The sequence below is a fragment of the Rhinatrema bivittatum genome, chromosome 4 (genome assembly GCF_901001135.1).
Source record: "Rhinatrema bivittatum chromosome 4, aRhiBiv1.1, whole genome shotgun sequence".
Lineage (NCBI taxonomy): Eukaryota > Metazoa > Chordata > Amphibia > Gymnophiona > Rhinatrematidae > Rhinatrema > Rhinatrema bivittatum.
In genome coordinates this window covers 330,987,193-331,008,403 of record NC_042618.1, presented here as the reverse complement: position 1 = coordinate 331,008,403, position 21,211 = coordinate 330,987,193, and the positions used below count along the sequence as shown (strand labels likewise).

The 21,211-nt window shown below is 47.4% G+C and overlaps 1 protein-coding gene across 3 annotated transcripts in view; it reads right to left on the bottom strand.

Moving 5' to 3' along the window:
• The window catches only part of LOC115090827, a 124,624-nt gene that overhangs the window by 25,623 nt on the left and 77,790 nt on the right, over positions 1–21,211 (bottom strand). For all 3 annotated transcript variants that reach the window (XM_029600377.1, XM_029600379.1, XM_029600378.1), the window contains 2 exons: positions 14,092–14,391; positions 5,355–5,654 (listed from right to left, as the gene is read on the bottom strand). In XM_029600377.1, coding sequence (XP_029456237.1) covers positions 5,355–5,654; positions 14,092–14,391 — 600 coding nt within the window. The remainder of the gene's footprint in view (positions 1–5,354; positions 5,655–14,091; positions 14,392–21,211) is intronic.

Genomic DNA, 21,211 nt, shown 5'->3' with positions numbered 1-21,211 from the left:
TGTTAGCCACTGTTGAGGACTAGACTTGATGGATCTTTTGTTAGACCTAGTGTGGCATATGTTATATTCTTATGACCACCCAAAGAAAACCAAAATTAAATCACTATTAGGCGTGGCTTTAAAATAATAGTATCCAGGATATAACAGGTTATCTGTACAAGCATTAGTTTATTTATTTAGGATTTTTCTATACCGATATTCATGAATACATATCACATCGGTTTACATAGAACAAGGCTAGTAAAAACCTGAACATTGAATATCATGGGAAAAAGGAGGGAGAAAAGAAGAGGAAGAAATAGTTACATTGAACAAGGAGAAAGAACTTGGAAGTGGGAGGAAACAGGGATACACTTCAAGATTAAGCGTAGAGAAAGGAAGAAGGGGGCTAACTGAAGCATAACTGAGCTGTTTAATTTAGGCAAAAGACTGTCTGGCACTCAACCTTTGATATTAAGTGAGATACTAAGGTGGGGCGAAGGTTATGGAAAGGCTTGTTTAAACAACCAGGTTTTTAGTTTTTTCTTAAAGGTAAGGATGCAGTGTCCTAGGCGTAAATCTGGAGGCATGGAGTTCCATAATGAAGGTCCAGCTAAGGAAAAGGCACGTTCTCTGGTAGAAATGTAGTGGAAGGTATATGGAGGGAACCTTTGTAAGCGGATCTGACGGGTCTGTTAGAGCTGTGGTACTGTAAGGAATCATTTAGCCAGTGGGTATGTTGCTTATGAAGTGCTTTGTGGATGATGGTGAGGCTCTTATGGAGTATTCTAAAGTGGATAGGGAGCCAGTGGAGATCTTTGAGGATCGGTGTGATGTGCTCTTTTTTGCGGGTATTAGTGAGCAGTCTGGCCGCGGAGTTCTGAAGCATTTGGAGTGGCTTAATGGTAGTCATAGGGAGGCCAAGGAGAAGGGAATTGCAGAAGATTTTGGAAAATAGTGTGGCTTGGAGTACAGTCCAAAAGTCGTTGGGGTGGAGAAGGGGTTTTAATCTTTTTAGAACTTGGAGTTTAAAGTAGCCGTCTTTTGTTGTAGTATTGATACATTTTTTTTAGGTTCAACTGGTTGTCCAGGATGACGCCCAGATCTCTCACATGATGGGTAGTAGTTGTGGCGTGGGCGGGGGGTGGGTGGGGTGAGGTGGTTTTGGTCAGGATGAATTATGAGTAATTCTGTTTTGGCCCTTTTTAAGGCGAGATTGAGACTGGTAAGTAGATGGTTAATTGAGTTGAGGCAGTTGTCCCAGAACTTGAGAGATTTGGAGATGGATTCAGTTATGGGGACGAGGATTTGGACGTTGTCTGCATAGATAAAGTGAGTAAGGCCTAGGTTGGCTAGGAATTGACAAAGGGGGAGGAGGTAAATGTTGAAGAGGGTCGGGGAGAGGGAAGAACCTTGAGGGACACCTCCGGTTAAATGTATGGGGGCAGATTCCTTATTATCTATACTGACTTTATAGCCAGTATAAGTAATAAGTGTTAAGTTTGCTCTTGTAGAAAGCTGGTTCTAGATTATTATCAATTGGATAAGTAAATGAGATGAGAGTAGAATGATGCATTAACACTTTTGAACGTTAGATCAGTTGCTATCAATCAATGAGTGCTGCTTCTGCTGTATTACAAACCCCAGTTACTTTAATGCATTGTGCTACCATGGAGTCATTATGCCAGCCAACTGTAAAGAGTCCTCACGTAATTTTCGCTCAGCTAACCTTGAAATTCCTTATACTTTCATTTTAATCCTTATTTCACTTCCTTTTCAATGTGAGTAAGGTACAAATCCTTTAGAGTTTCCAAAGGATTTGAACTGAAATATATTTATGCCTTAGATGAAGACTTTCAAAAGCCTACGCACGTAAATCCATTGGTTTATGCGCTATGCCTATTTTAGAAAGGCCTGGCGATGCGCATAAAGCCCTGGGACGCACGTATGTACCAGGGCTTCGAAAAAGGGGTGGGGTGGTCCGGGAGGTAGTGCGGGGCCAGAGGCCTATGGCACATCAGCCATTTGCCACTGTGTCAGAGGATCGCGTGCTGGCAGGCTGCTGGCGTGTGCAACAGGTAAACTAAAGGTCGAGGGGGGTTTAGGATAGGGCTAGGGGGCGGAGGGGTTAGGGAAAGGGAAGTTAGGATAGGGGGATAGGAAGTTCCCTCCGAGGCCACTCTGAAATTGGAGAGGTCTGGGAGGGAACGGGGGAAGGCTGCGGGCATTAGCGCGCACATGTTGCACAATTGAGCATGCATGTTATAAAATCGGGCATCCATGTGCATGCCCCGGGTAGCAACCTTTTAAAATCTACCCCTCATTGTGCAGCCTACACTGAAGTCAACAAAAAATACATGTCTAATCCAATCCAATTTCATTTATAACATGCCTTCCTACAGAAATACTAAAGGTGTGACAAAACATAAGATATAAAACAACAGAGATGTGAATCGGAACCGGAATCAATTACGATTCTGGATTCGGGGACTATAGGGAAATTTATTTATTTATTTAAACGTTTTTATATACCGTCATTGAGTTATTTACCATCATAATGGTTTACAATGGGGCACATATATCAAGGAAAATATAGATCATACTTTAAATATAGGGTGCCATTATTCTTCGGTAACAATACAACATTAAGTAAAGTATGGTTTATGACGTGGAATTTTCATTGATGAAATTCCATGTGTGCTTGTAAGTTATATTGTTATTCAACCTATTGGTTTGACTACAATTATACGAGGGAAAAAAATAATTTCCAGGCAGAATCTGGAAGTTGTGAGCTGGGTGCTCTAAGTCCGCTTAATCTTATTTATTTGCTTGCGTCATTCTGTTTCTTGAAGGCTTGTGTGAAAAGCCAGATTTTGAGGTGTGTTTTGAAAAGTTTATGATTTCTCTGAAGTCTTAGATCAAGAGGCATTGTGTTCCATAATATTGGACCTGCCAAGGACAGTGCGCATTCCCTAACCTGGGTTAGTCTTGCTATTTTCACAGAGGGAATGGTTAATAGGGCTTTGTTTGCCGATCTTAAATTTCTATGTGGAACACGTATTTGAAGTGCTGTGTTTAGCCATTCTGCTTTTTCATCATGGATTAGCTTATGTATTGTGCAGAGAGCTATGAACTTCACTCTTTGTTCTATGGATAGCCAATGTAGTTCTGCCAGTGTATCTATAATGTGATCTTTTCTACTTTTTCCAGTCAGAATTCTAGCGGTGGAGTTTTGTAATATTTGTAGTGGTCTTATCGTAGTGTAGGGTAACCCAAGTAATAAAGCATTACAGTAATCGGTGCTTGCAAATATCAGTGATTGGAGCACTGTGCAAAAGTTTTGTAGCGAGAGTAATGGCTTAAGTTTTCTGAGTATCATGAGTTTAGCATACCCTTCTTTAACCTTTAGTGCTATGTGGTGTTTGAGGTTTAGTTCTGTGTCTAATATTACTCCTAGGTTGCATACCTTGTCAGCTAATTCAATTTTTTGGTTATTGTTGATAATTATTGGAGTTTTGTTTCATGCGGTCCGATCGTTTTTTTTTTTATATCGGCTGTGCCCGAGTCGATAAACAAAAAACCCACCCCGACCCTTTAAACATATCCTTTAACTTCCCCCACCCTCCCGAGTAACGGACGGCCGGCACCATCTTTAAAAATGGCACGGGCCATCCAGTGCTCCTACCATGTGACAGGGGCCGGCCAATGGCACGGATATCCTGTCACATGGTAAGGGCAAAGGGCCATCGGCACCATTTTGATTAGTGGCAACCGATGGCCCGAGAGCAGGAGATCGCTCCCGGGACCCCCTCTGGACCACCAGGTACTTTAAAAAAGTTTTTTGGGGGGGTCGGGAGGGTGGCTGAAGCTAAATGATGTGTTTTAAAGGGTGGGGGTGGGTTTAGGGGTTGTTTTTGTGTGCCATTTTATCGCCGTCCCCCAAAACGATTCACATCCCGCCGTCCCCCAAAACGATTCACATCCCTATAAAACAATAATATGCTAACTTTCAAACTGACGTGTGAGTGCACTTTGGAGCGTGTGCATCGATGCGTACCCAGATATGTGGCTACTTTATAACATATGCGCATGTTATAAAATAGGTCGGCGTGTGCATATGCATGTCCAACTTTAAATAAGCGCACACACATCCCAGGTAACCTGTGGTAAATTTTTATGCTTCTCCCAACAATACCTGGGAGAGAGAGAGAGAGAGAGAGAGAGAGAGAGAGAGAGAGAGAGAGAGAGAGAGAGAGAGAGAGAGAGAGAGAGAGAGAGAGAGAGAGAGACTAGCTATAATGGTCTTCTAGTAGTTAGGTATTTATACCTCTATATAAGGCTCATCTAGTTACTCGAGGTGAGGTTTGGGTACTATTGTAGGGGTTAGGGGCCACTTTGACATTCAGAGTGAGAAGTACGAACAGAACAGTGCACTCTTTGAAGATTTGATGTCCTTCGGAGTGAGGAAACTGGCCCAAAGATGAGATTTGTACAATGTTCTCTCAACCTAGCTTGATGGACTCTCTACCTGGGTAACATCAAGCTTGGTTGTGAAGCCAGCCCACTTAGCCAGAAATCCCATCCCTTTTTCTAAATTAGCATCGCACCATGTGTTATGGTGCTTGTCACATGCGAAAAAAACCCTTAATACATGCAAAAAAACCCATAATGCAGCTTGGAAAATAATCCCCTAAGTTTGTACCCAAGGCAATGGAGGGTAAAGTGACTTGTCCAAGGTCACAAGGAGCAACAGCAGGACTTGAACACTGGTTTGCAGTCCACTGCTTTAACCACCAGGCTACACCTCCACTCCAATAATAATAATAATACCAATCTAAGCAAGTTATTTTCTGATCCTGCCCAAAATACACCCCTGCTAAAGCCTCCCCTAAATGAGGCTGAAAATACGCATGATGTAGAACCCCGCACACACTTTTAGCCAGATAGTAAATTTATGCTCCTAAACCACTATTAATCCGTGCAAATGTCATTGAAAATTGTCTTCATTGTGAGCCATATGTTCGGTGACTTGAATTCTTCCACACCCCTAGGTCTCTGTGGAGAAGGGGGGTCCCCAAACATGGTCCTTGAGGGCTGAACTCCGTTGGGTTTTCAGGATTCCCACAATGAATATGCATGAGATCTTTTTGCATGCACTGCCCCCATTGTATTCTTTTCGGGCAACCTGAAAACACGACGGGATTGCAGCCCTCGAGGACCGACTTTGCGATTCCCTGCTTTAGTGCTATAATGACCCTGGCAGGTTTCTTTATTAGCTTCTTTTCTGCCTCCATTCCTACCCTTGATAAAACAAAAGGCAAATCTACCAGACTCAGTATCAGCTTTCCTCACCTGTACCTTATGCTTTAACTTACCAACATTCAGGAAAGCACGGAAATAATCATATCCTGTTTCATATTCAATGAACCATATGTATGTTCCTGTATCATCATTCGTAACATTTTTTATGCTGAGTGTTGCTGTTTTATTAGACTGAAAGTCAGTCAGGGAAATTCTTCCCTTATCATGAGAATCCTTTCCATTATGTGTATCAATGAGAGGAGAGCTTGATTTTAAATTATTTTTGCATTGTTCCACTGTTACATGTTCTATTGAATCCCCGGCACTGCAAGTAATTAAAGTGTTGTGACATCTCATGTTAGTGATGCAAATATCTGGAAAGAAACAAAGAAGAAAACAAAATGGACATCAATGGCTAGAATCATGAGGCTCATGATCAAAAGGGAAGGAAAAGGTTTTTGACCTAGTGGGACATTGCTCAAGCTAAAACGAGACGTGTCTGTCTGTGCATGTTGGAGAAAGACTGGCAGGTTTATGAAAAAGCAAGTTTATATTCTTATTCACGGATGCATGAATGGCTATCTGTGAAATCGTACACATACCCGAAACACTGCTGAAATGTGCATTCTGAGATTTGGTCTCCTCAGAACTACTATGTATAATTAAAGTTTATAATGCACATACTTTTAGCTGCTTTAAAAAAGGCTCATGTTTAGGTTGGGGAAGTATTTATTTATTGAAAAGACTTGTATTCCGTATATTCCACAGTTCAAAGTGGATTCCATTGAAATCATAATAATAATACATAAAAGGCAAAACTAAATCCAATAAAACAAACAATTTCAATGTATAAAAACATAACAAATACACACAATTGTTGCACTGGAGGTGAGCCCTTGGCCTGGCGCAGGATAGGTACGATCCTTGGAGGGATCCCAGAGGGCGCCTGCCGCCAGGAGGCAGAGCACACGAGGAGACAGAGGCTAACAGGAACTTCACCAATAACAGTCTGGGGGCTCCACGGATTGAGCCCTTGGATTCCTGGACTGCCTGGGCTTAGGTGGGGCTCTGGGTGTCTCCCGCAGAGATGACGGAGAGGTATGCCCACCAAGAGAAGAGGTGTGTGGCTGTCAGGGAACAGGCGAGCTAGACCGGAACAAAGAGTACCGAGACTACGGGTACGAAGCAGGACCTGAAAATCCTCCGGGCAGGGTAGGCAGCGCCTAGTGATCTAGCCCGAGGAAGGCAGAATACTGCATCAAGGCAGGTGGACCTGGTGGTCACAGGAGGAGCAAAGAGAGTATCCGAATGGAGCAAGGGTCAAAGCCAGGGTATCCGTCCGAGAGTGGTCAGTCAAAGCAAGGGACAGTTCCAGGTAATCAGTCCAAGCGTGGTCAGGTCAAGCAGAGGTCAGTTCCAGGTAATCAGTCCAAGCGTGGTCAGGTCAAGCAGAGGTCAGTTCCAGGTAATCAGTCCAAGTGAGGTCAGAGGCAGGCCGAGGTCAGTACCGGGTATCAGTCCGAGGAGGTACTACCTGGGTAGTGGAACGTGGAACAAGACTCAGGAATGAAGGAACTCAGGAACAGATGCTGGAACACTGGAACAGGCATAGGAACACAGGAACAAGCACAGGAACAAGGATCGCAGGAACACTGGAACAAGCACAGGAACAAGGACGGCAGCTAGCTTCACTCGAGGTGATGATCCGTTTGCCAAGGCAAGGAATGAGAGGCTGAGCCCTGCTTTTTATGCAGGGCTCAGGTGACATCATCGTTGGGCGCCATGGAGTGGTTTCCCGCCACAGCGCCTTTAAAGGCCAGACTTGAGTGCGCGCGCACCTAAAAGCGGGGCCGAGAAGGCTGAGACCGCGGAGCCCCGACACGACCCACACTGCGAGGCCTGAGAGCTGGAGGGATCTGGGGACGTTGGCATCGGGCATCTGGGGAGCAGGTGACTTGCCGTGGAAGCCGGAGAGGAGGGAACGGGCCCCCTGGAGGAAAGAGAGAGGTGAGCAAGGCCGGCAGTGGCCTTAGCCCAGCCGGGACGCGCAACAGTACCCCCTCCTTTAGGCCTCCCCCTTCTCGGTCGGGGCTTCTCAGGATATGAGCGATGGAAATCCAGTAGGAGACCTTTGTCAAGGATGTTGTGTGAAGGCTCCCAGGAATTTTCCTCGGGACCGAACCCCTCCCATGTCAGGAGGTACTCCAAGCACCTCCTCTGTCGTCTGATGTCCAGAACCTCCTTTACACAGAGGGTGGTGTCAGGTTCAGCGGAAACTTGGGTTGGAGGTGGCAGACATCGAGGAGGTCACGACAGGATGAGAGGCTTAAGGAGGGTCACGTGGAATGTGTTATGAATCCCCAGGCCTGGAGGAAGTCGGAGTTGGTATGTTACGGCTCCGATTCATCATAGTACCGTGAAGGGTCCCACATATTTGGGAGCCAGCCTCTGTGAAGGCAGACGGGGGTGAATGTGCCTGGTACTGAGCCATACCTTCTGGCCTGGAAGGAACGTGGGGGCAGCGCGGCGATGGGCATAAGCGATCCTCCTTGCCCACTGGGCGGCCTGACCCAGTCTTTGAGTAATTTGCTCCCAGATTTGCTGAATTGACTGGGCCGTTGCCTGCGCTGCAAGAGATGGCAAGTTCAGAGGAACTGGAGATGGCAGATAGGGCTGCCGGCCGTAGGCAACATGGAACGTGGAGCTTCCCATGGCGGCTGCAACATGGGTGTTATGTGCAAATTCTGCCCATGGGAGAAGGTCAGCCCAGTTGTCCTACTGGTCATTCATATAGGATCGAAGGAAGGCCTTTAAGGACCTGTTTGTCTGTTCAGACTGGCTGTTCGCCTGAGGATGACAGGCAGAGGTTAAATTCAAAGTAATGCTGAATTTGCGACAAAGTGACCTCCAATACTTTGCAGCAAATTGTGGGCCTCGGTCTGATACGATCTCCTTTGGGAGCTCATGAAGACGGAAAACATCGTTCAAGAAGAGGCGGCCCGGTTCGGGAACAGAAGGCAGGTTAGGCAGAGGTATGAAATGGGCCATCTTGGAGAAACGGTCAATGATGACCCAAATCATAGTATTCCCCTTGGAAGGGGGTAGTTCCACAATGAAGTCTGTGGCGAGGATTGTCCATGGTTCCGTAGGCGCTGGAAGAGGCTGGAGAAGACCCCATGGGCGTCCAGTGGGCGTCTTCTGCTGGGTGCAGACGTGGCAGGAATCCACGTAATCCCTAGAGTCCTTCACCATGCTGGGCCACCAGTAATGCCTGCGGAACATCTCCAGGGTCCGGGCCAGACCTGGGTGACCGGCGAGTTGGGAGTCATGGGCCCAGTGTAGGTGACAGAGGCACCACCATCTTACCAGGTGCCGCGGTGATGGTAGCTGCAAGGGAAATGCATGCAGGATCTATAATATGAGTCGGAGCTTCGGGGGTATCCTCAGGATCTACTGAGCATAAGAGGGCATCGACACAGAGATTCATCGCAGCCGGGCGGTAATGCAACTCAAAATTGAATCACGCAAAGGAGAGGGACCAGTGGGCCTGCCATGCGTTCAGTAGCTGGACTTCCTTCAGACGTTCTAGGTTCTTGTGATCCGTGTAGATGGTGAATTTATGTTGAGCCCCCTTGAGCCAGGGACGCCACTCCTGGAGGGTTAGCTTCATGGCCAGGAGTTTGCGGTCCCCAATGGTATAAATGCATTCAGCGGGTGAGAACTTGTGAGAGTAAAAGGAGCATGGAACCAGGGCTCCCGTCATGGCGTACTGGCTGAGGACCGCCCCCGCACCAGTAGCAGAGACGTCAACCTCTACGATGAAGGGGCGGTTCGGGTCCGGATGATGGAGACAGGGGCCAGTACGGAAGACCTCCTTGAGGGCCTGGAAGGCAGAATGGACTTTGAGACTCCACTTCTGGAGGTTACATCCTTTCCTAGTCATGGTGGTGAGTGGAGCGGCTAGCATGGAGTAGTCTGCGATAAAGTGACAGTAATAGTTCATGAATCCCAAGAACCTTTGCAGAGCCCGCAGACCAACGGGCTGGTGCCAGTCGTGAATCCCTTGAGGTTTGTCTGGGTCCATGGTGAATCCTTGGTTGGAGATGACGTAGCCCAGAAATGGGAGACTGGACTATTCAAAAAGGCATTTTTCAAGTTTTCCATAGAGATGGTGGTCCCTAAGCTACTGGAGGACAGTGTGGACATGCGTACAATGGGATTCCATGTCTTTAGAGAAGATCAAGATGTCATCCAAATAGACTACAACATAGGGGTATAGGAGGTCTCGGAAGATTTCATTCATCATTCTCTGGAAGATGGCCGGGGTGTTACATAACCCAAAGAGCATCACTATGCATTCGTAGTGACTATCTCGCGTGTTGAATGCCGTCTTCCAAATGTCTTCCGGCTGAATGCAGACCAAATTATAGGCTTCACGCAGGTCCAACTTGATAAAAATCTGGGTGCCCTGAAGCCGATCAAAAAGCTCACTGATGAGCGGGAGTGGGTACCGGTCTTTGCGGGTAATGGCACTCAGGCTGCTGTAGTCAATACATGGCCTTAAAGTACTGTCTTTCTTTTTTACAAAAAAAAAAATCCAGCACCTGCAGGGGATATGGAAGGCCTGATGAATCCTTTGGCCAGGTTTTCCTTGATGTAGGATGACATGGCCTGAGTCTCTGGGAACGAGAGTGGGTATGTTCTTCCTTTGGGAGGCGTGGTCCCAGGTAACAAATCGATTGGGCAATTATACTTCCAGAGAGGTGGCAAAATGTCAGCCTATTGTTTTGAGAAGACATCCTGGTAGTCAGCATAGAGCACCGGTAGTCCAAGAAGGGTCATGGAAGTTAACACAGGTACAGACGGGGACACTCGTCATAAGCAATGTGTCTGGCACCTAGAACACCACTCAGTGAGCTCTAGCGACTCCCAGTCAAAGTGTGGGGTGTGTAATTGTAGCCAGGGTAGACAGAGGACAATGGGATGTACTGACCATTTCAGGACCAAGAGAGGAATTTCTTCATCATGGAAAGTCCCTATGGTCATCCGGATGGCTAGAATGTGATGGGTAATGCGGTCATGTAAGGGTTCTCCATGAATGGAGGCTATACGTAAAGGAACCTCCAGGGGTTGAGTAGGAATACGGAGCAATGTGATCAAGTCTTCAAGAATAAAATTCCCACCGGCTCCCGTGTCTATGAGGGCGGTGGTGGAGAACGAGTGTGCCTCCCTGACGATGGAGATGGGACGCAACAATTGAGGGCCTGTAACTGTAGTGCCCAAGCTCAGGTCCCCCGCCAGGCTTAGGCTTTGGAGTTTTCCAGACGCACTGGACAGGTCTGAATAAGCTGTATAAACCACAGTATAAACAAAGACCAGATTTCCGCCTTCGGAGGAGTTCCTTGGGAATAAGTCGACCTCAGTTAATCTGCATTAGTTCTTCTTTAGGTGGGGAAACCACTGGTCATGCCCTTGATCTAGGGTTAGCAGACCAAGGTGGTTCCGAAGCCACTCATCGGATGGCCTTTACTTCCCAATGCCATTCCTGGAGGCGGTGGTCAATCCGCACGACCAAGGAGATGAGGTTCTCCAATGACACAGGAACATCTTGGGCTGCTGGTTCATCTTTCAGAGTGGGGGACAGTCCATTGAGATAAAGTGCCGGCAGACAGTCTTCCTACCATCCCAATTCCATGGCCAGGGTTCGGAATTCCATTGTGTACTCTGTGAGGGAATGGGACCCCTGTCAGAGGTGGAGGAGATGGTGTCTGGCGAACGCCTGTCAGCCTGGGTCATCAAATGTGCGTCAGAATGTAGAAATAAAGTGAGGGAGCTGCTGTAGTAGGGAATCAGAATGCTCCCAAAGCAGGGAGGCCCATGCCAGGGCCTTCCCCTCCAAGCGCTAGAGAATAAAAGTGATGTTTGTCACTTCATCTGGAAACAGAGAAGATTGTAGCGCAAATTTCATGTAGCACTGGTTAATGAAGCCTTGGCAGAGACGAGGGTCCCCATTGAATCGGGGAGGAGCAGGGAGGGCCAACAGTGCCCGTGAGGGCGATGAACCAGAAGAAGTGCTACTAGCAAGAGTCCCAGGGTTGGCCATAGTGGACTCTGCAAGTTGTGATCATAGTTCCTTATGTAGCCAGGCCCAGAATAGCCTGCAGGGCGAAGGACTCTGCCCAGTCCATGACCTTGGGAACCTGTTGCACTGGAGGTGGACCTTTGGCCTGGCGCAGGATAGGTATGGCTCTCTGAAGGATCCCAGAGGGTGCCTGCCGCCAGGGGACAGAGCAGACGAGGAGACAGAGGCTAACAGGAACTTCACCAATAACAGTCCGGGGGCTCCTTGGGTTGAGCCCTTGGATTCCCGGACCGCCAGGGCTTAGGTGGGCCCTAAGGGTCTCCCGGAGAGATGACGGAGAGATGTGCCCACCAAGAGAAGAGGTGTGCGGCTGTCGGCGAGCTAGACTGGAACAGATAGTACCGAGACCATGGGTACGAAGCAGGAACTGAAGGTCCTCCAGTCAGGGTAGGCACCGCCTAGTGGTCTATCTCGAGGAAGGCCGCAGACAGCGTCAAGGCAGGCGGACCTGATGGTCGCAGGAGGAGCAAAGAGTGTCTGAATGGAGTGCAAGGGTCAAAGCCAGGGTATCCGTCCGAGGGTGGCCAGCCAAAGCAAGGGACAGTTCCAGGTAATCAGTCCAAGCATGATCAGGGCAAGCAGAGGTCAGTTCCAGGAAATCAATCCAAGCATGGTCAGAGACAAGCAGAGGTCAGTTCCAGGTATCGGTCCAAACATGGTCAAAGGCAAGCAGAGGTCAGTTCCATGTAATCAGTCCAAGCCATTTTGAATACTGGCAACCGATAGCCTTTGCCCTCACTATGTCACAGGGGCCGACCGTCGGCCCCTGTGACAGTGAGGGCGCCATTTTGTGGGGGTCAGGAGGGTCCCCCAAGACTTGCCAAAAGTCCCTGGTGGTCCAGCAGGGGTCCGGGAGCGATCTCATGCACTTGGGCGGTCGACTGCCAGTAATCAAAATGGCGCCGATAACCTTTGCCCTTACTATGCCACAGGGGTAACTGTTGTCATTGCCATTGGTCGGCTCCTGTCACATGGCAGGAGCACAAGATGGTGCCGGCAGCTGACAGAGGGAGGGCAGGAGATGCTCCGGGACCACCAGGGAATTTAGGCAAGTCTTGGGGGGACTCAGGAGGGGGAGGGGTTGTAGTTAATTAAATTAAAAGGGAAAGGAATAAGAATGGCACGTATCAATGGATCGGGGGGGGGGGGGGGCCCTTTGAACAGATACAACGTATCTTGCCCTGACGAATACAAATGTATGAAATGTATGTGGCTCCTCTGCACATTCCTAGAAATTTGTCATGTCAACAAAATTGTCTGAATCTTGGGAGAGGGAGAGATGCAGCTTCCTTGTAAAGGATGCCATTCTTGTTTGTTTCATTGCACTAGCCTGATATGGATGTATGGAGTTTATAACCAACATGGTTATGTGCTGGGTGCTTTTATATACTGTTTTGTGTTTGGTATCTTATGAACAGTATAACAAATTTTAAGCAATTTTTTTTAATACTTCCTGATTTTTGAGAATGGCTGGCAGTAGGGGCTGGGCTGAAATCTGTCATCATTCTATGATGTTTGCTATTGGATGTCCCTCTCTGTGTAACCATATTGTTAGATAACAGTCTAGTTAATACCTGCCAATGAAGTCAGCAAAAACTGGCCCTAAAATGTTTGTAATATATGTTTTCAATAATATGGCCAACCCTGGGAGTATAATCACAGAACTGTTCCAGTAATAAAAACATCATTATCTTTATATTGTCCCAACAATACAGCCTGATTATCATTTCGTCAAGGGCATTTACTACATGTTAATTGTTAGTGCGAGCGAACTCCCGATAGTGCGCACTAACTCTGCCAAACTCCCGATAGTGCGCACTAACCCAAATATCGGGGCCCCCAAAACTCCCCCCCCCAAAAAAAAACCCTGAACCATGGGAAAAACTAAATTCCCATGGGGGGGCCCCGAAATGAAGCCCGACACAAAATTATTACCCGAAGCACATCTCATTTACTCCAACTGGGAGAGGACGGGCAAGTTTCAAACTATCTGCTTTGGGACAGGGTCTGCGGGTACTTTGTCTTTCAAATTAGTTGTGGATACTGTTTTCTGTATGAGTAGATTACCTACAGAAAATATCACATGTAGGGTTGAAAATACCAATCTAGGCAAGTTATTTTCTGATCCTGCCCAAAATACACCCCCGGGAATGCCTTCCCTAAATGAAGCTGAAAGTACGCATGTTGCAGAACTCTGCAAACACTTTTAGCCAGACTGAGGGAGGGTAATTTTTCAGACAGTTAATTTATGCTCCTAAACCACTATTCACCCATGCAAATGTCATTGAAAATTGTCTTCATTGTAAGCCATATGTTTGGTGACAAGAATTCTTCCACGCCCCTAGGTCTCTGTGGAGAAGGGAGTCCCCAAACACGGTCCTCGAGGGCTGCAACTCCGTCCGGTTTTCAGGATTCCCACAATGAATATGCATGAGATCTATTTGCATGCACTGCCCCCATTGTATTCTTTTCGGGCAACCTGAAAACCCGACGGGATTGCAGCCCTCGAGGTCCGATTTTGCGATTCCCTGTTTTAGTGCTAAAATGGCCCTGGCAGGTTTCTTTATTAGCTTCTTTTCTGCCTCCATTCCTACCCTTGGTAAAACAAAAGGCAAATCTACCAGACTCAGTATCAGCTTTGCTCACCTGTACCTTATGCTTTAACTTACCAACATTCAGGAAAGCACGGAAATAATCATATCCTGTTTCATATTCAATGAACCATACGTATGTTCCTGTATCATCATTTGTAACATTTTTGATGCTGAGTGTTGCTGTTTTATTAGACTGAAAGTCAGTCAGGGAAATTCTTCCCTTATCATGAGAATCCTTTCCATTATGTGTATCAATGAGAGGAGAGCTTGATTTAAAATTATTTTTGCAGTGTTCCACTGTTACATGTTTTATTGAATCCCTGGCACTGCAAGTAATTAAAGTGTGGTGGCATCTCATGTTCGTGATGCAAATATCTGGAAAGAAACAAAGAAGAAAACAAAATGGACATCAATGGCTAGAATCAGGAGGCTCATGATCAAAAGAAGGGAAGGAAAAGGTTATTGACCTAGTGAGACAGTGCTCAAGCTAAAACGAGATGTGTCTGTCTGTGCATGTTGGAGAAAGATTGGCATGAAATAGCCAGTTTATATTCCTATTCACGTATGCATGCATGACTGTCTGTGAAACTGTACACATACCCGAAACACTGCTGAAATGTGCATTCTAAGATTTGGTCTCCTCAGAACGACTATGTATAATTAAGGTTTACAATGCACGTACTTTTAGCTGCTTTAAAAAGGGCTCATGTCTAAGTTGGGGAAGTAAAGTATTTATTTATTGAAAAGACTTGTATTCCATATATTCCACAGCTCAAAGTGGATTCCAAAGAAATTATAATAAAACATAAAAGGCAAAACTAAATCCAATAAAACAAACTAGTTCAATACATAAAAACATAACAAATACATAACACACACAATAGAATTTTCAAATCGGTGCTTGCCTGTGCCCATAGAAATTCTCTGATTACCTGTACAAGTGCATTTTTTTGAAAAGTGACTACCACCAGGTTTGTATGTAAAATATTACTCACAGACATAATGGGGTAGATTTTTAAAAACAGCGCGATCGCGTACTTTTGTTTGCGCAGCAGGCACAAACAAAAGTAAGCTGGATTTTATAAGATACGCGCATAGCCACGCGTATTCTCTAAAATCCTGGATCGGCGCACGCAAGGCTGCCGATTTTGGGCAGCCGGTGCGTGCCGAGCCGCGCAACCTGCCTCTGTTCCCTCCGAGGCCGCTCCGAAATCGGAGCGTCCTTGGAGGGAACTTCCTTACGCCCTCCCCTCACCTTCCCCTCCCTTCCCCTACTTAACCCACCCCCCCGGCCCTATCTAAACCCCCCCTTACCTTTGTTCCTAGATTTACGCCTGCGAGAAGCAGACGTAAATCTACGCGCGCCAGCAGTCCGCTGGCGCGCCGTCCTCCGACCCGGGGGCTGGTCCGGAGGCCTGGACCACACCCCCGGGCCGGCGCCGGTCCTGCCCCTGAAACGCCGCGTCATCGGGTCCCGCCCCCCCGACACGCCCCCTTCAACAAACCCCGGGACCTACGCGCGTCCCGGGGCTCTGCGTGCGCCGGCGGCCTATGGAAAATAGGCGCGCCGGCGCGCAAGGCCCTGCTCGCGTAAATCCGGGTGGATTTACGCGAGCAGGGCTTTTAAAATCTGCCCGAATGTGGGCAGTGGAAAGGCTACATCTAAACCCTCCCTCTATCATGACTCCCCCCCCCCCCTCCCCGGAAACTTAATTTATTCCAAAGCCTCACGCAGCTTAACATTTGATAAAAGTTTTATTGGATGAATAAATTAATGGCCGCAGCCCATATGAATTACAGTAACAAGCAATAAATATAACAACAAGCGACATTAGCATAATAATACCACCTTGCAAAAACTTTATTAACCTTACTAAGTAACTCTTAGTGACCTGCACTCCCCCGCTACCAAGTGCTAAGCACATAGTTCCACTGAGGTGCATGCACACCCCCTGGCCGTAGAAGCCGGGCAGCTGCAACTGACCCCTGGCTGTGGAAGCCAGTGTCATTGCCGGTGACCCGACCATAGAAGTCAGGGTCGTTTGGTCCAAGCGCCTCAGTACTTCTTCTGTCCCTCACTCCTCTTGGCAGTCAAAGCTTCTAGGGTCTGTGTTTGGCCGCTGGCCCAGTCGGAGCTGCCTACTCCAGTGGTCTGGGGGCTGCTGGCCCCCGGGCCATGCCCTACATAACCTAAATGTGGGGGTGTTGCTTTGGTGGTCACCATGCCATGGTTCCCTGGTAGCGAATTCGCTTACAGGGAAACCCCCCACTTGCTCAATCGGCTGTGGCTATTAGCGGCAAAATAGCCTTGATTCCATCTTGGAGATCACTCTTGAAAATATCCCACCCTATATCAGAGAGATGTACACCATCTGGCCTGAACAAACCTGGGCTTTCATCAAGTAAATCGTGCTTAACACATAAACCATTAATTGTGGGCATGAATTTTGCAATCCATTTTTTAATTTTCTTTTTAACTTTTTCCATAGCATGGTGTGATCACTCACCTTTCCAGATCCTATGGGGGTAATAAAGGACCAGATGATTACCTACTGTGGAAACATGTTATACAGTGTAACCAAATCTCTTTGTATTTTCTGTGTGAGTGCAATGCTCCTAGTGAGAAGCAGGTCATTACCCCCCAGATATATGATTATAGCCGATGGGGGGTTATCTTTTATTAATTCAAGGACAGTTTGCATCAACTGGTCCCTCCTCATCCCCAGGATCCCTTTCTAAAAGCAACGATACTCGATGCGCCACCATGCCAAGGAGTCCTCCCTCTGGCCGTTCAAGGGCCCTCCTATGTGCCCAACGCACATAAGAATGCCCTATAATCCACATGAAGTACATCCGTGGCCCCCGATCTGTTGGCAGATAACAGGCAGATTGTTGGTAGATTGTTGGCAGATTGTTGGTAAAGTACTCTCTTGGTCTCACGTTACCGCCAAACCTTCCTGAATGCCATCTGCCTATTGCCATTATTTCCTTGTCCTGCAATCCCAATCTTGCAGCCGTGGTTGCCGCCTCTATACGGAAAGAGTGAGACGAGTAACCTGCTACTTCGGCTTCCACTGATTGCAGTGCCTTGTGGAGGACCCAACTAAACTGGAATCTAGTTAGTGAGCTACCTCCCACATGTACAAGCAATTGTCTGACGCAAGGCGGACGCTGATGTAAGTATGTCTTGGTGCACTGCACTGGGCAAGTGGCCTCCCCAGACCATTCGCGGAGGATGATATTGGAACCGACGGCCAATTGGTCGGTCTTTGACCTTCAGATGCGTAGGGTAAGTTTTCTATACTGGAGCACCGTATCTTCCCTCTGTAAACATGCAGAGGAAGGCCTATTCGCAGAATGCACAGTCAGCTCACTAATGCACAGGGCTGCATAGAATGACAGGGAGAAAGCACATTTAAATACATTAGATTTGAAGGCATCCGAGCAGACGACTTCCAAAGACCTGAAGATTTGTCTCAGAATGTCCAGAGTTATGAGCCTCCTAGCATCCTTTGTCTTACCAGCCTCGCTATGCCAACCCAAGATAGCCCTCCTTATCGGGAATAGTGAGGCGCAGCTGGGGAATCCTAATATTCTGGAAAAGAATGATAGGCCAGCTAGGCAGTTCGCCACTGCTGTTCTGGATTTTCCCTGGTTCTTGCAGTGTAATATGTATAGCAATAGGGAGTGTACATAATTTTCTGTACTTAGGGCCAGGCACACAAGAACACTTAGACTCAGTGAACGGTATAAAGTAAATTTTATTTGACATTAGAAGTGTGCAACTGAGATTGGCCATATGTCCATTTCTTTTGTTTCAGTTCCAAGGAAGTTCTGTAAGTCTAGCAAGGCTTGTCTATAACTCCGTCGTGTATTTTCGGATAAGGATGCCAACATTAAGTCCCAAAACTCGGAGGGGCAAGTTGCCAGACCTCCTCGGGTATGGGGGTTGGTAGATGATCTGCCATTGGGGCATGGAAACGGAACGCTGTCAACTGGAATTGGGAGAGAGAGTCTGCAATGTAATTGTGTCCACTGTGGATGTGCGCAGCATGACAGGTTATATTAAAACGCAAGCAAGTAAAAACTAATTGCCTTATGAGTGCATTGGACTCAAAAGTGCGAGCGGAAAGCACATTAATAACCTGAACAACAGCCATATTGTCCTATCTAAAAATAATATGGGACCTGAGCAGTGACTGTCCCCAGATTTTGAGGGAGACTATGATTGGGAATAGCTCAAAGTAAGTTAGGTCCTTGGCAATCTTGTGTTGTTACTAATGGGTCGGCCAGCATTCAGCGCACCAAGCCCCTTGGAAATAGATGCCGAAGCCAATGCCTCCTGAAGCATCCATGAATAGCTCCAGCTCAATATTCTGCCTGTGTGGATCCTGCCAAAACGTGACACCATTAAAATCATTCAAGAATATTTCCCAGACAATTAAATCCTGCTTGATTGCGCTAGAGACCTGCATGCGATGATGCTTCTTGAGCACCCCTGTGGTTGCCAAGGAAGGCCTGCACAGAAAAGCCCTGCCCATCGGTATGACTCAGGATGCAAAGCAGAGCAAACTGATAAGGGACTGAAATTGTCGCAAGGTTGCCTTTTTAACACAGCACACCTCACTAATGGCCTCACGCAGTTTGCATACTTTTTCTGTGGGGAGTCGAGAGATCTGCGCCTCCGCGTCTAGCTCTATCCCTAGGAATGTTATTTTCCTAGCTGGCCCTTCGGTTTTTTTCTTCAGCTAAAGGGATGCCAAAATGCCTTGCGACCGCTTTTGCTGTAAGCAGCAGGTTGCTGCAATCAGCGCCGTCTCACCCCACCAGCAGGAAATCGTCCAGGTAGTGAACCATCTGCTGAGATCCTGATTGCTGTTCGATAACCCACTGCAAAAAGGAACTAAAAAGCTCAAAGAATGCGCAGGAGATCGAGCAGTTCATCGGGATGCAACGGTCATAATAGAATTGCCCTCTAAAATGAAAACCAAGTAAGTGGAAGGACTCCGGGTGCACCGCTAAAAGGCAGAATGCAGACTCTATGTCCACTTTTTCCATTTGCAGGCGACATCCCACATTTTTTATGATACAGATGGCGGAGTCCAAAGAGGTGTAAGACACTGAGCATTAGAGATGTGAATCGTTTCCGGAATCGTGTTGGTAGAACTGCGGGAAATCTTCGTTCCTGTGGTTCTGATCGCTTTTTTTTTCGTCCGTCCTGAGCTGAAACCCCCCCCCAACCCTTTAAATCTAATTATTTAGAGTCCCCCACTCTCCCGACCCCCCCCCCCCAAACCTTCCTAAAGTACCTGGTGGTCCAGTGGGGGTCCTGGGAGCGATCTCCCGCTTCAGGCTGTTGGCTGTCAGTAAACAAAATGGCACCGATGGCTCTTTGCCCTTACCATGTGACAGGGGCTATCGGTGCCATTAGCCAGGCCCTGTCACATGGTAGAATCCCCCACCCTCTACAGGAGGGTGGGGGATTCTAAATAATTAGATTTAAAGGGTCAGGGTGGGTTTGGGCTTTTTTTTTTCTGTGTGCCCTTTCTTCCCACCCCCCAAAAACAATAAGAAAACCACACAAAATTTTCGTGGGGTTTTCCTATCGCTTTTGGGGACCCCCCGATACCTGACGGATTAGAAAATATCATACAATATTTTCATCTGTCAGAAAAATGATGCACAACCCTACTGAGCATAGGTGAGGATCTATCTGATCACTGACCGAATTACCGGGGGGGGGGGGGGGGGGCGGGACGACAGGAAAGGTTGTGTATGAGCAGGTAGCAGCCTGGCTCTTTTTTGGGTACCATGCCTGGAGGGGAAATCACCATGTTCAGAAAGGGGGGTAGGCGAATGAGATCGCTACCCGCTCTAAAACCAATTCTGACTGTATTTTCTTCGCTGCCTCTTCCTCATGCAAAGATAGTGAATGAGCATTGCATGGTAAGGGGTCAGGGGGGTGAGGGGTAACGTATTGACATGGAATTCTAAAGCCTTAAGTGAAGCCATTAGAAATCGCTACCGCTTTTTCCAGGAATGGGTAACATTGAAGCCAGAGGCGCATAGCACTAATGCTGACCGGTGTTGGGGCCAGGGAGCTCAGTTGGGCGGCCACTGGGTGTCTGGTGTATCGGTCTGCGTTCTCTAGCATTCCAGCATTGTGTAGTGGGGTGAGACCCAATACCACAGGTGGCGCACAGCTGCTTAAATTTGCAGTTTACCCATGTGCAGTGGCCAGCATTGAACTGCCTGCACACGTCACGCCTCCCGCTGCCTTGAAAAGTACTCCTATCTCGAGCAGTGCCTGGGTACGACAAGGATCTATCCTGCCAAGTGGACTTTTGTAAAGTCATCTCATTCAACCATAGATCCCACAATCTATGTTTCCATGAAATTGCACCATCCTGTGCCATGCTTTTCCTAAACCTGATGTCGTAATTTAACCAAGCCCATCCACCATGCCTCTGGGCTTTCATTATGGTGTCAATGTACCTAATGAGAAACAGGGACTGCTCAGGCTCACGTTCTACAATGACACTCATAAAAATGTGGAACGCCTTAATCCAATTGTGGATATTCTTGGCAATTTTGGGTCGCATATCTTTTACTTCGCCCAACCCCCCTTTTTCGGGTTCAGCATCCAAATCTGTTATCAGTAATGAAAAAATGTCAATAAACTCATGATCACATATTTTATTCTTAATTGGCAGGGGGATACTCTGCGCCAAAGAAGTTACCCTGCATAAGACTTCCTCCATAACCGGGGGTGCCATGACTTGAGATACTTGAGATACCGTAACTGGGTGGGAATGGTTGCAATTGGGCACCCTGGTAACGAAGCAAGTGTGTCCGCACTTGGGACAGCGGGTGTGACTGCATTATGGGCAGCAAGGACACTAGGGGGTGCAACGTCAGCCAGAGAGTTAGCATCCCAAACGGTTGCAGATGAACCTCTGCGCCCAGATGCCCGCTTTCTTTTGTATGACTGGAACGCCGTGTGTATAGCCTTAGTCAAAGCCATCACTGCAGTTCGATGACGAACCGGTGTCTGAGTCAGTCAGTAAGAATGAGGGCTTACCTCTTCCTAGGTCTTGACGGTTAAGCTCACTTCTCTCTGCAACCTGATTTACTGCATCTGGAATGGGGACCCTAGAGGTTCCCCGGCGAGATGCTGCCTGTGTTGATATCACCG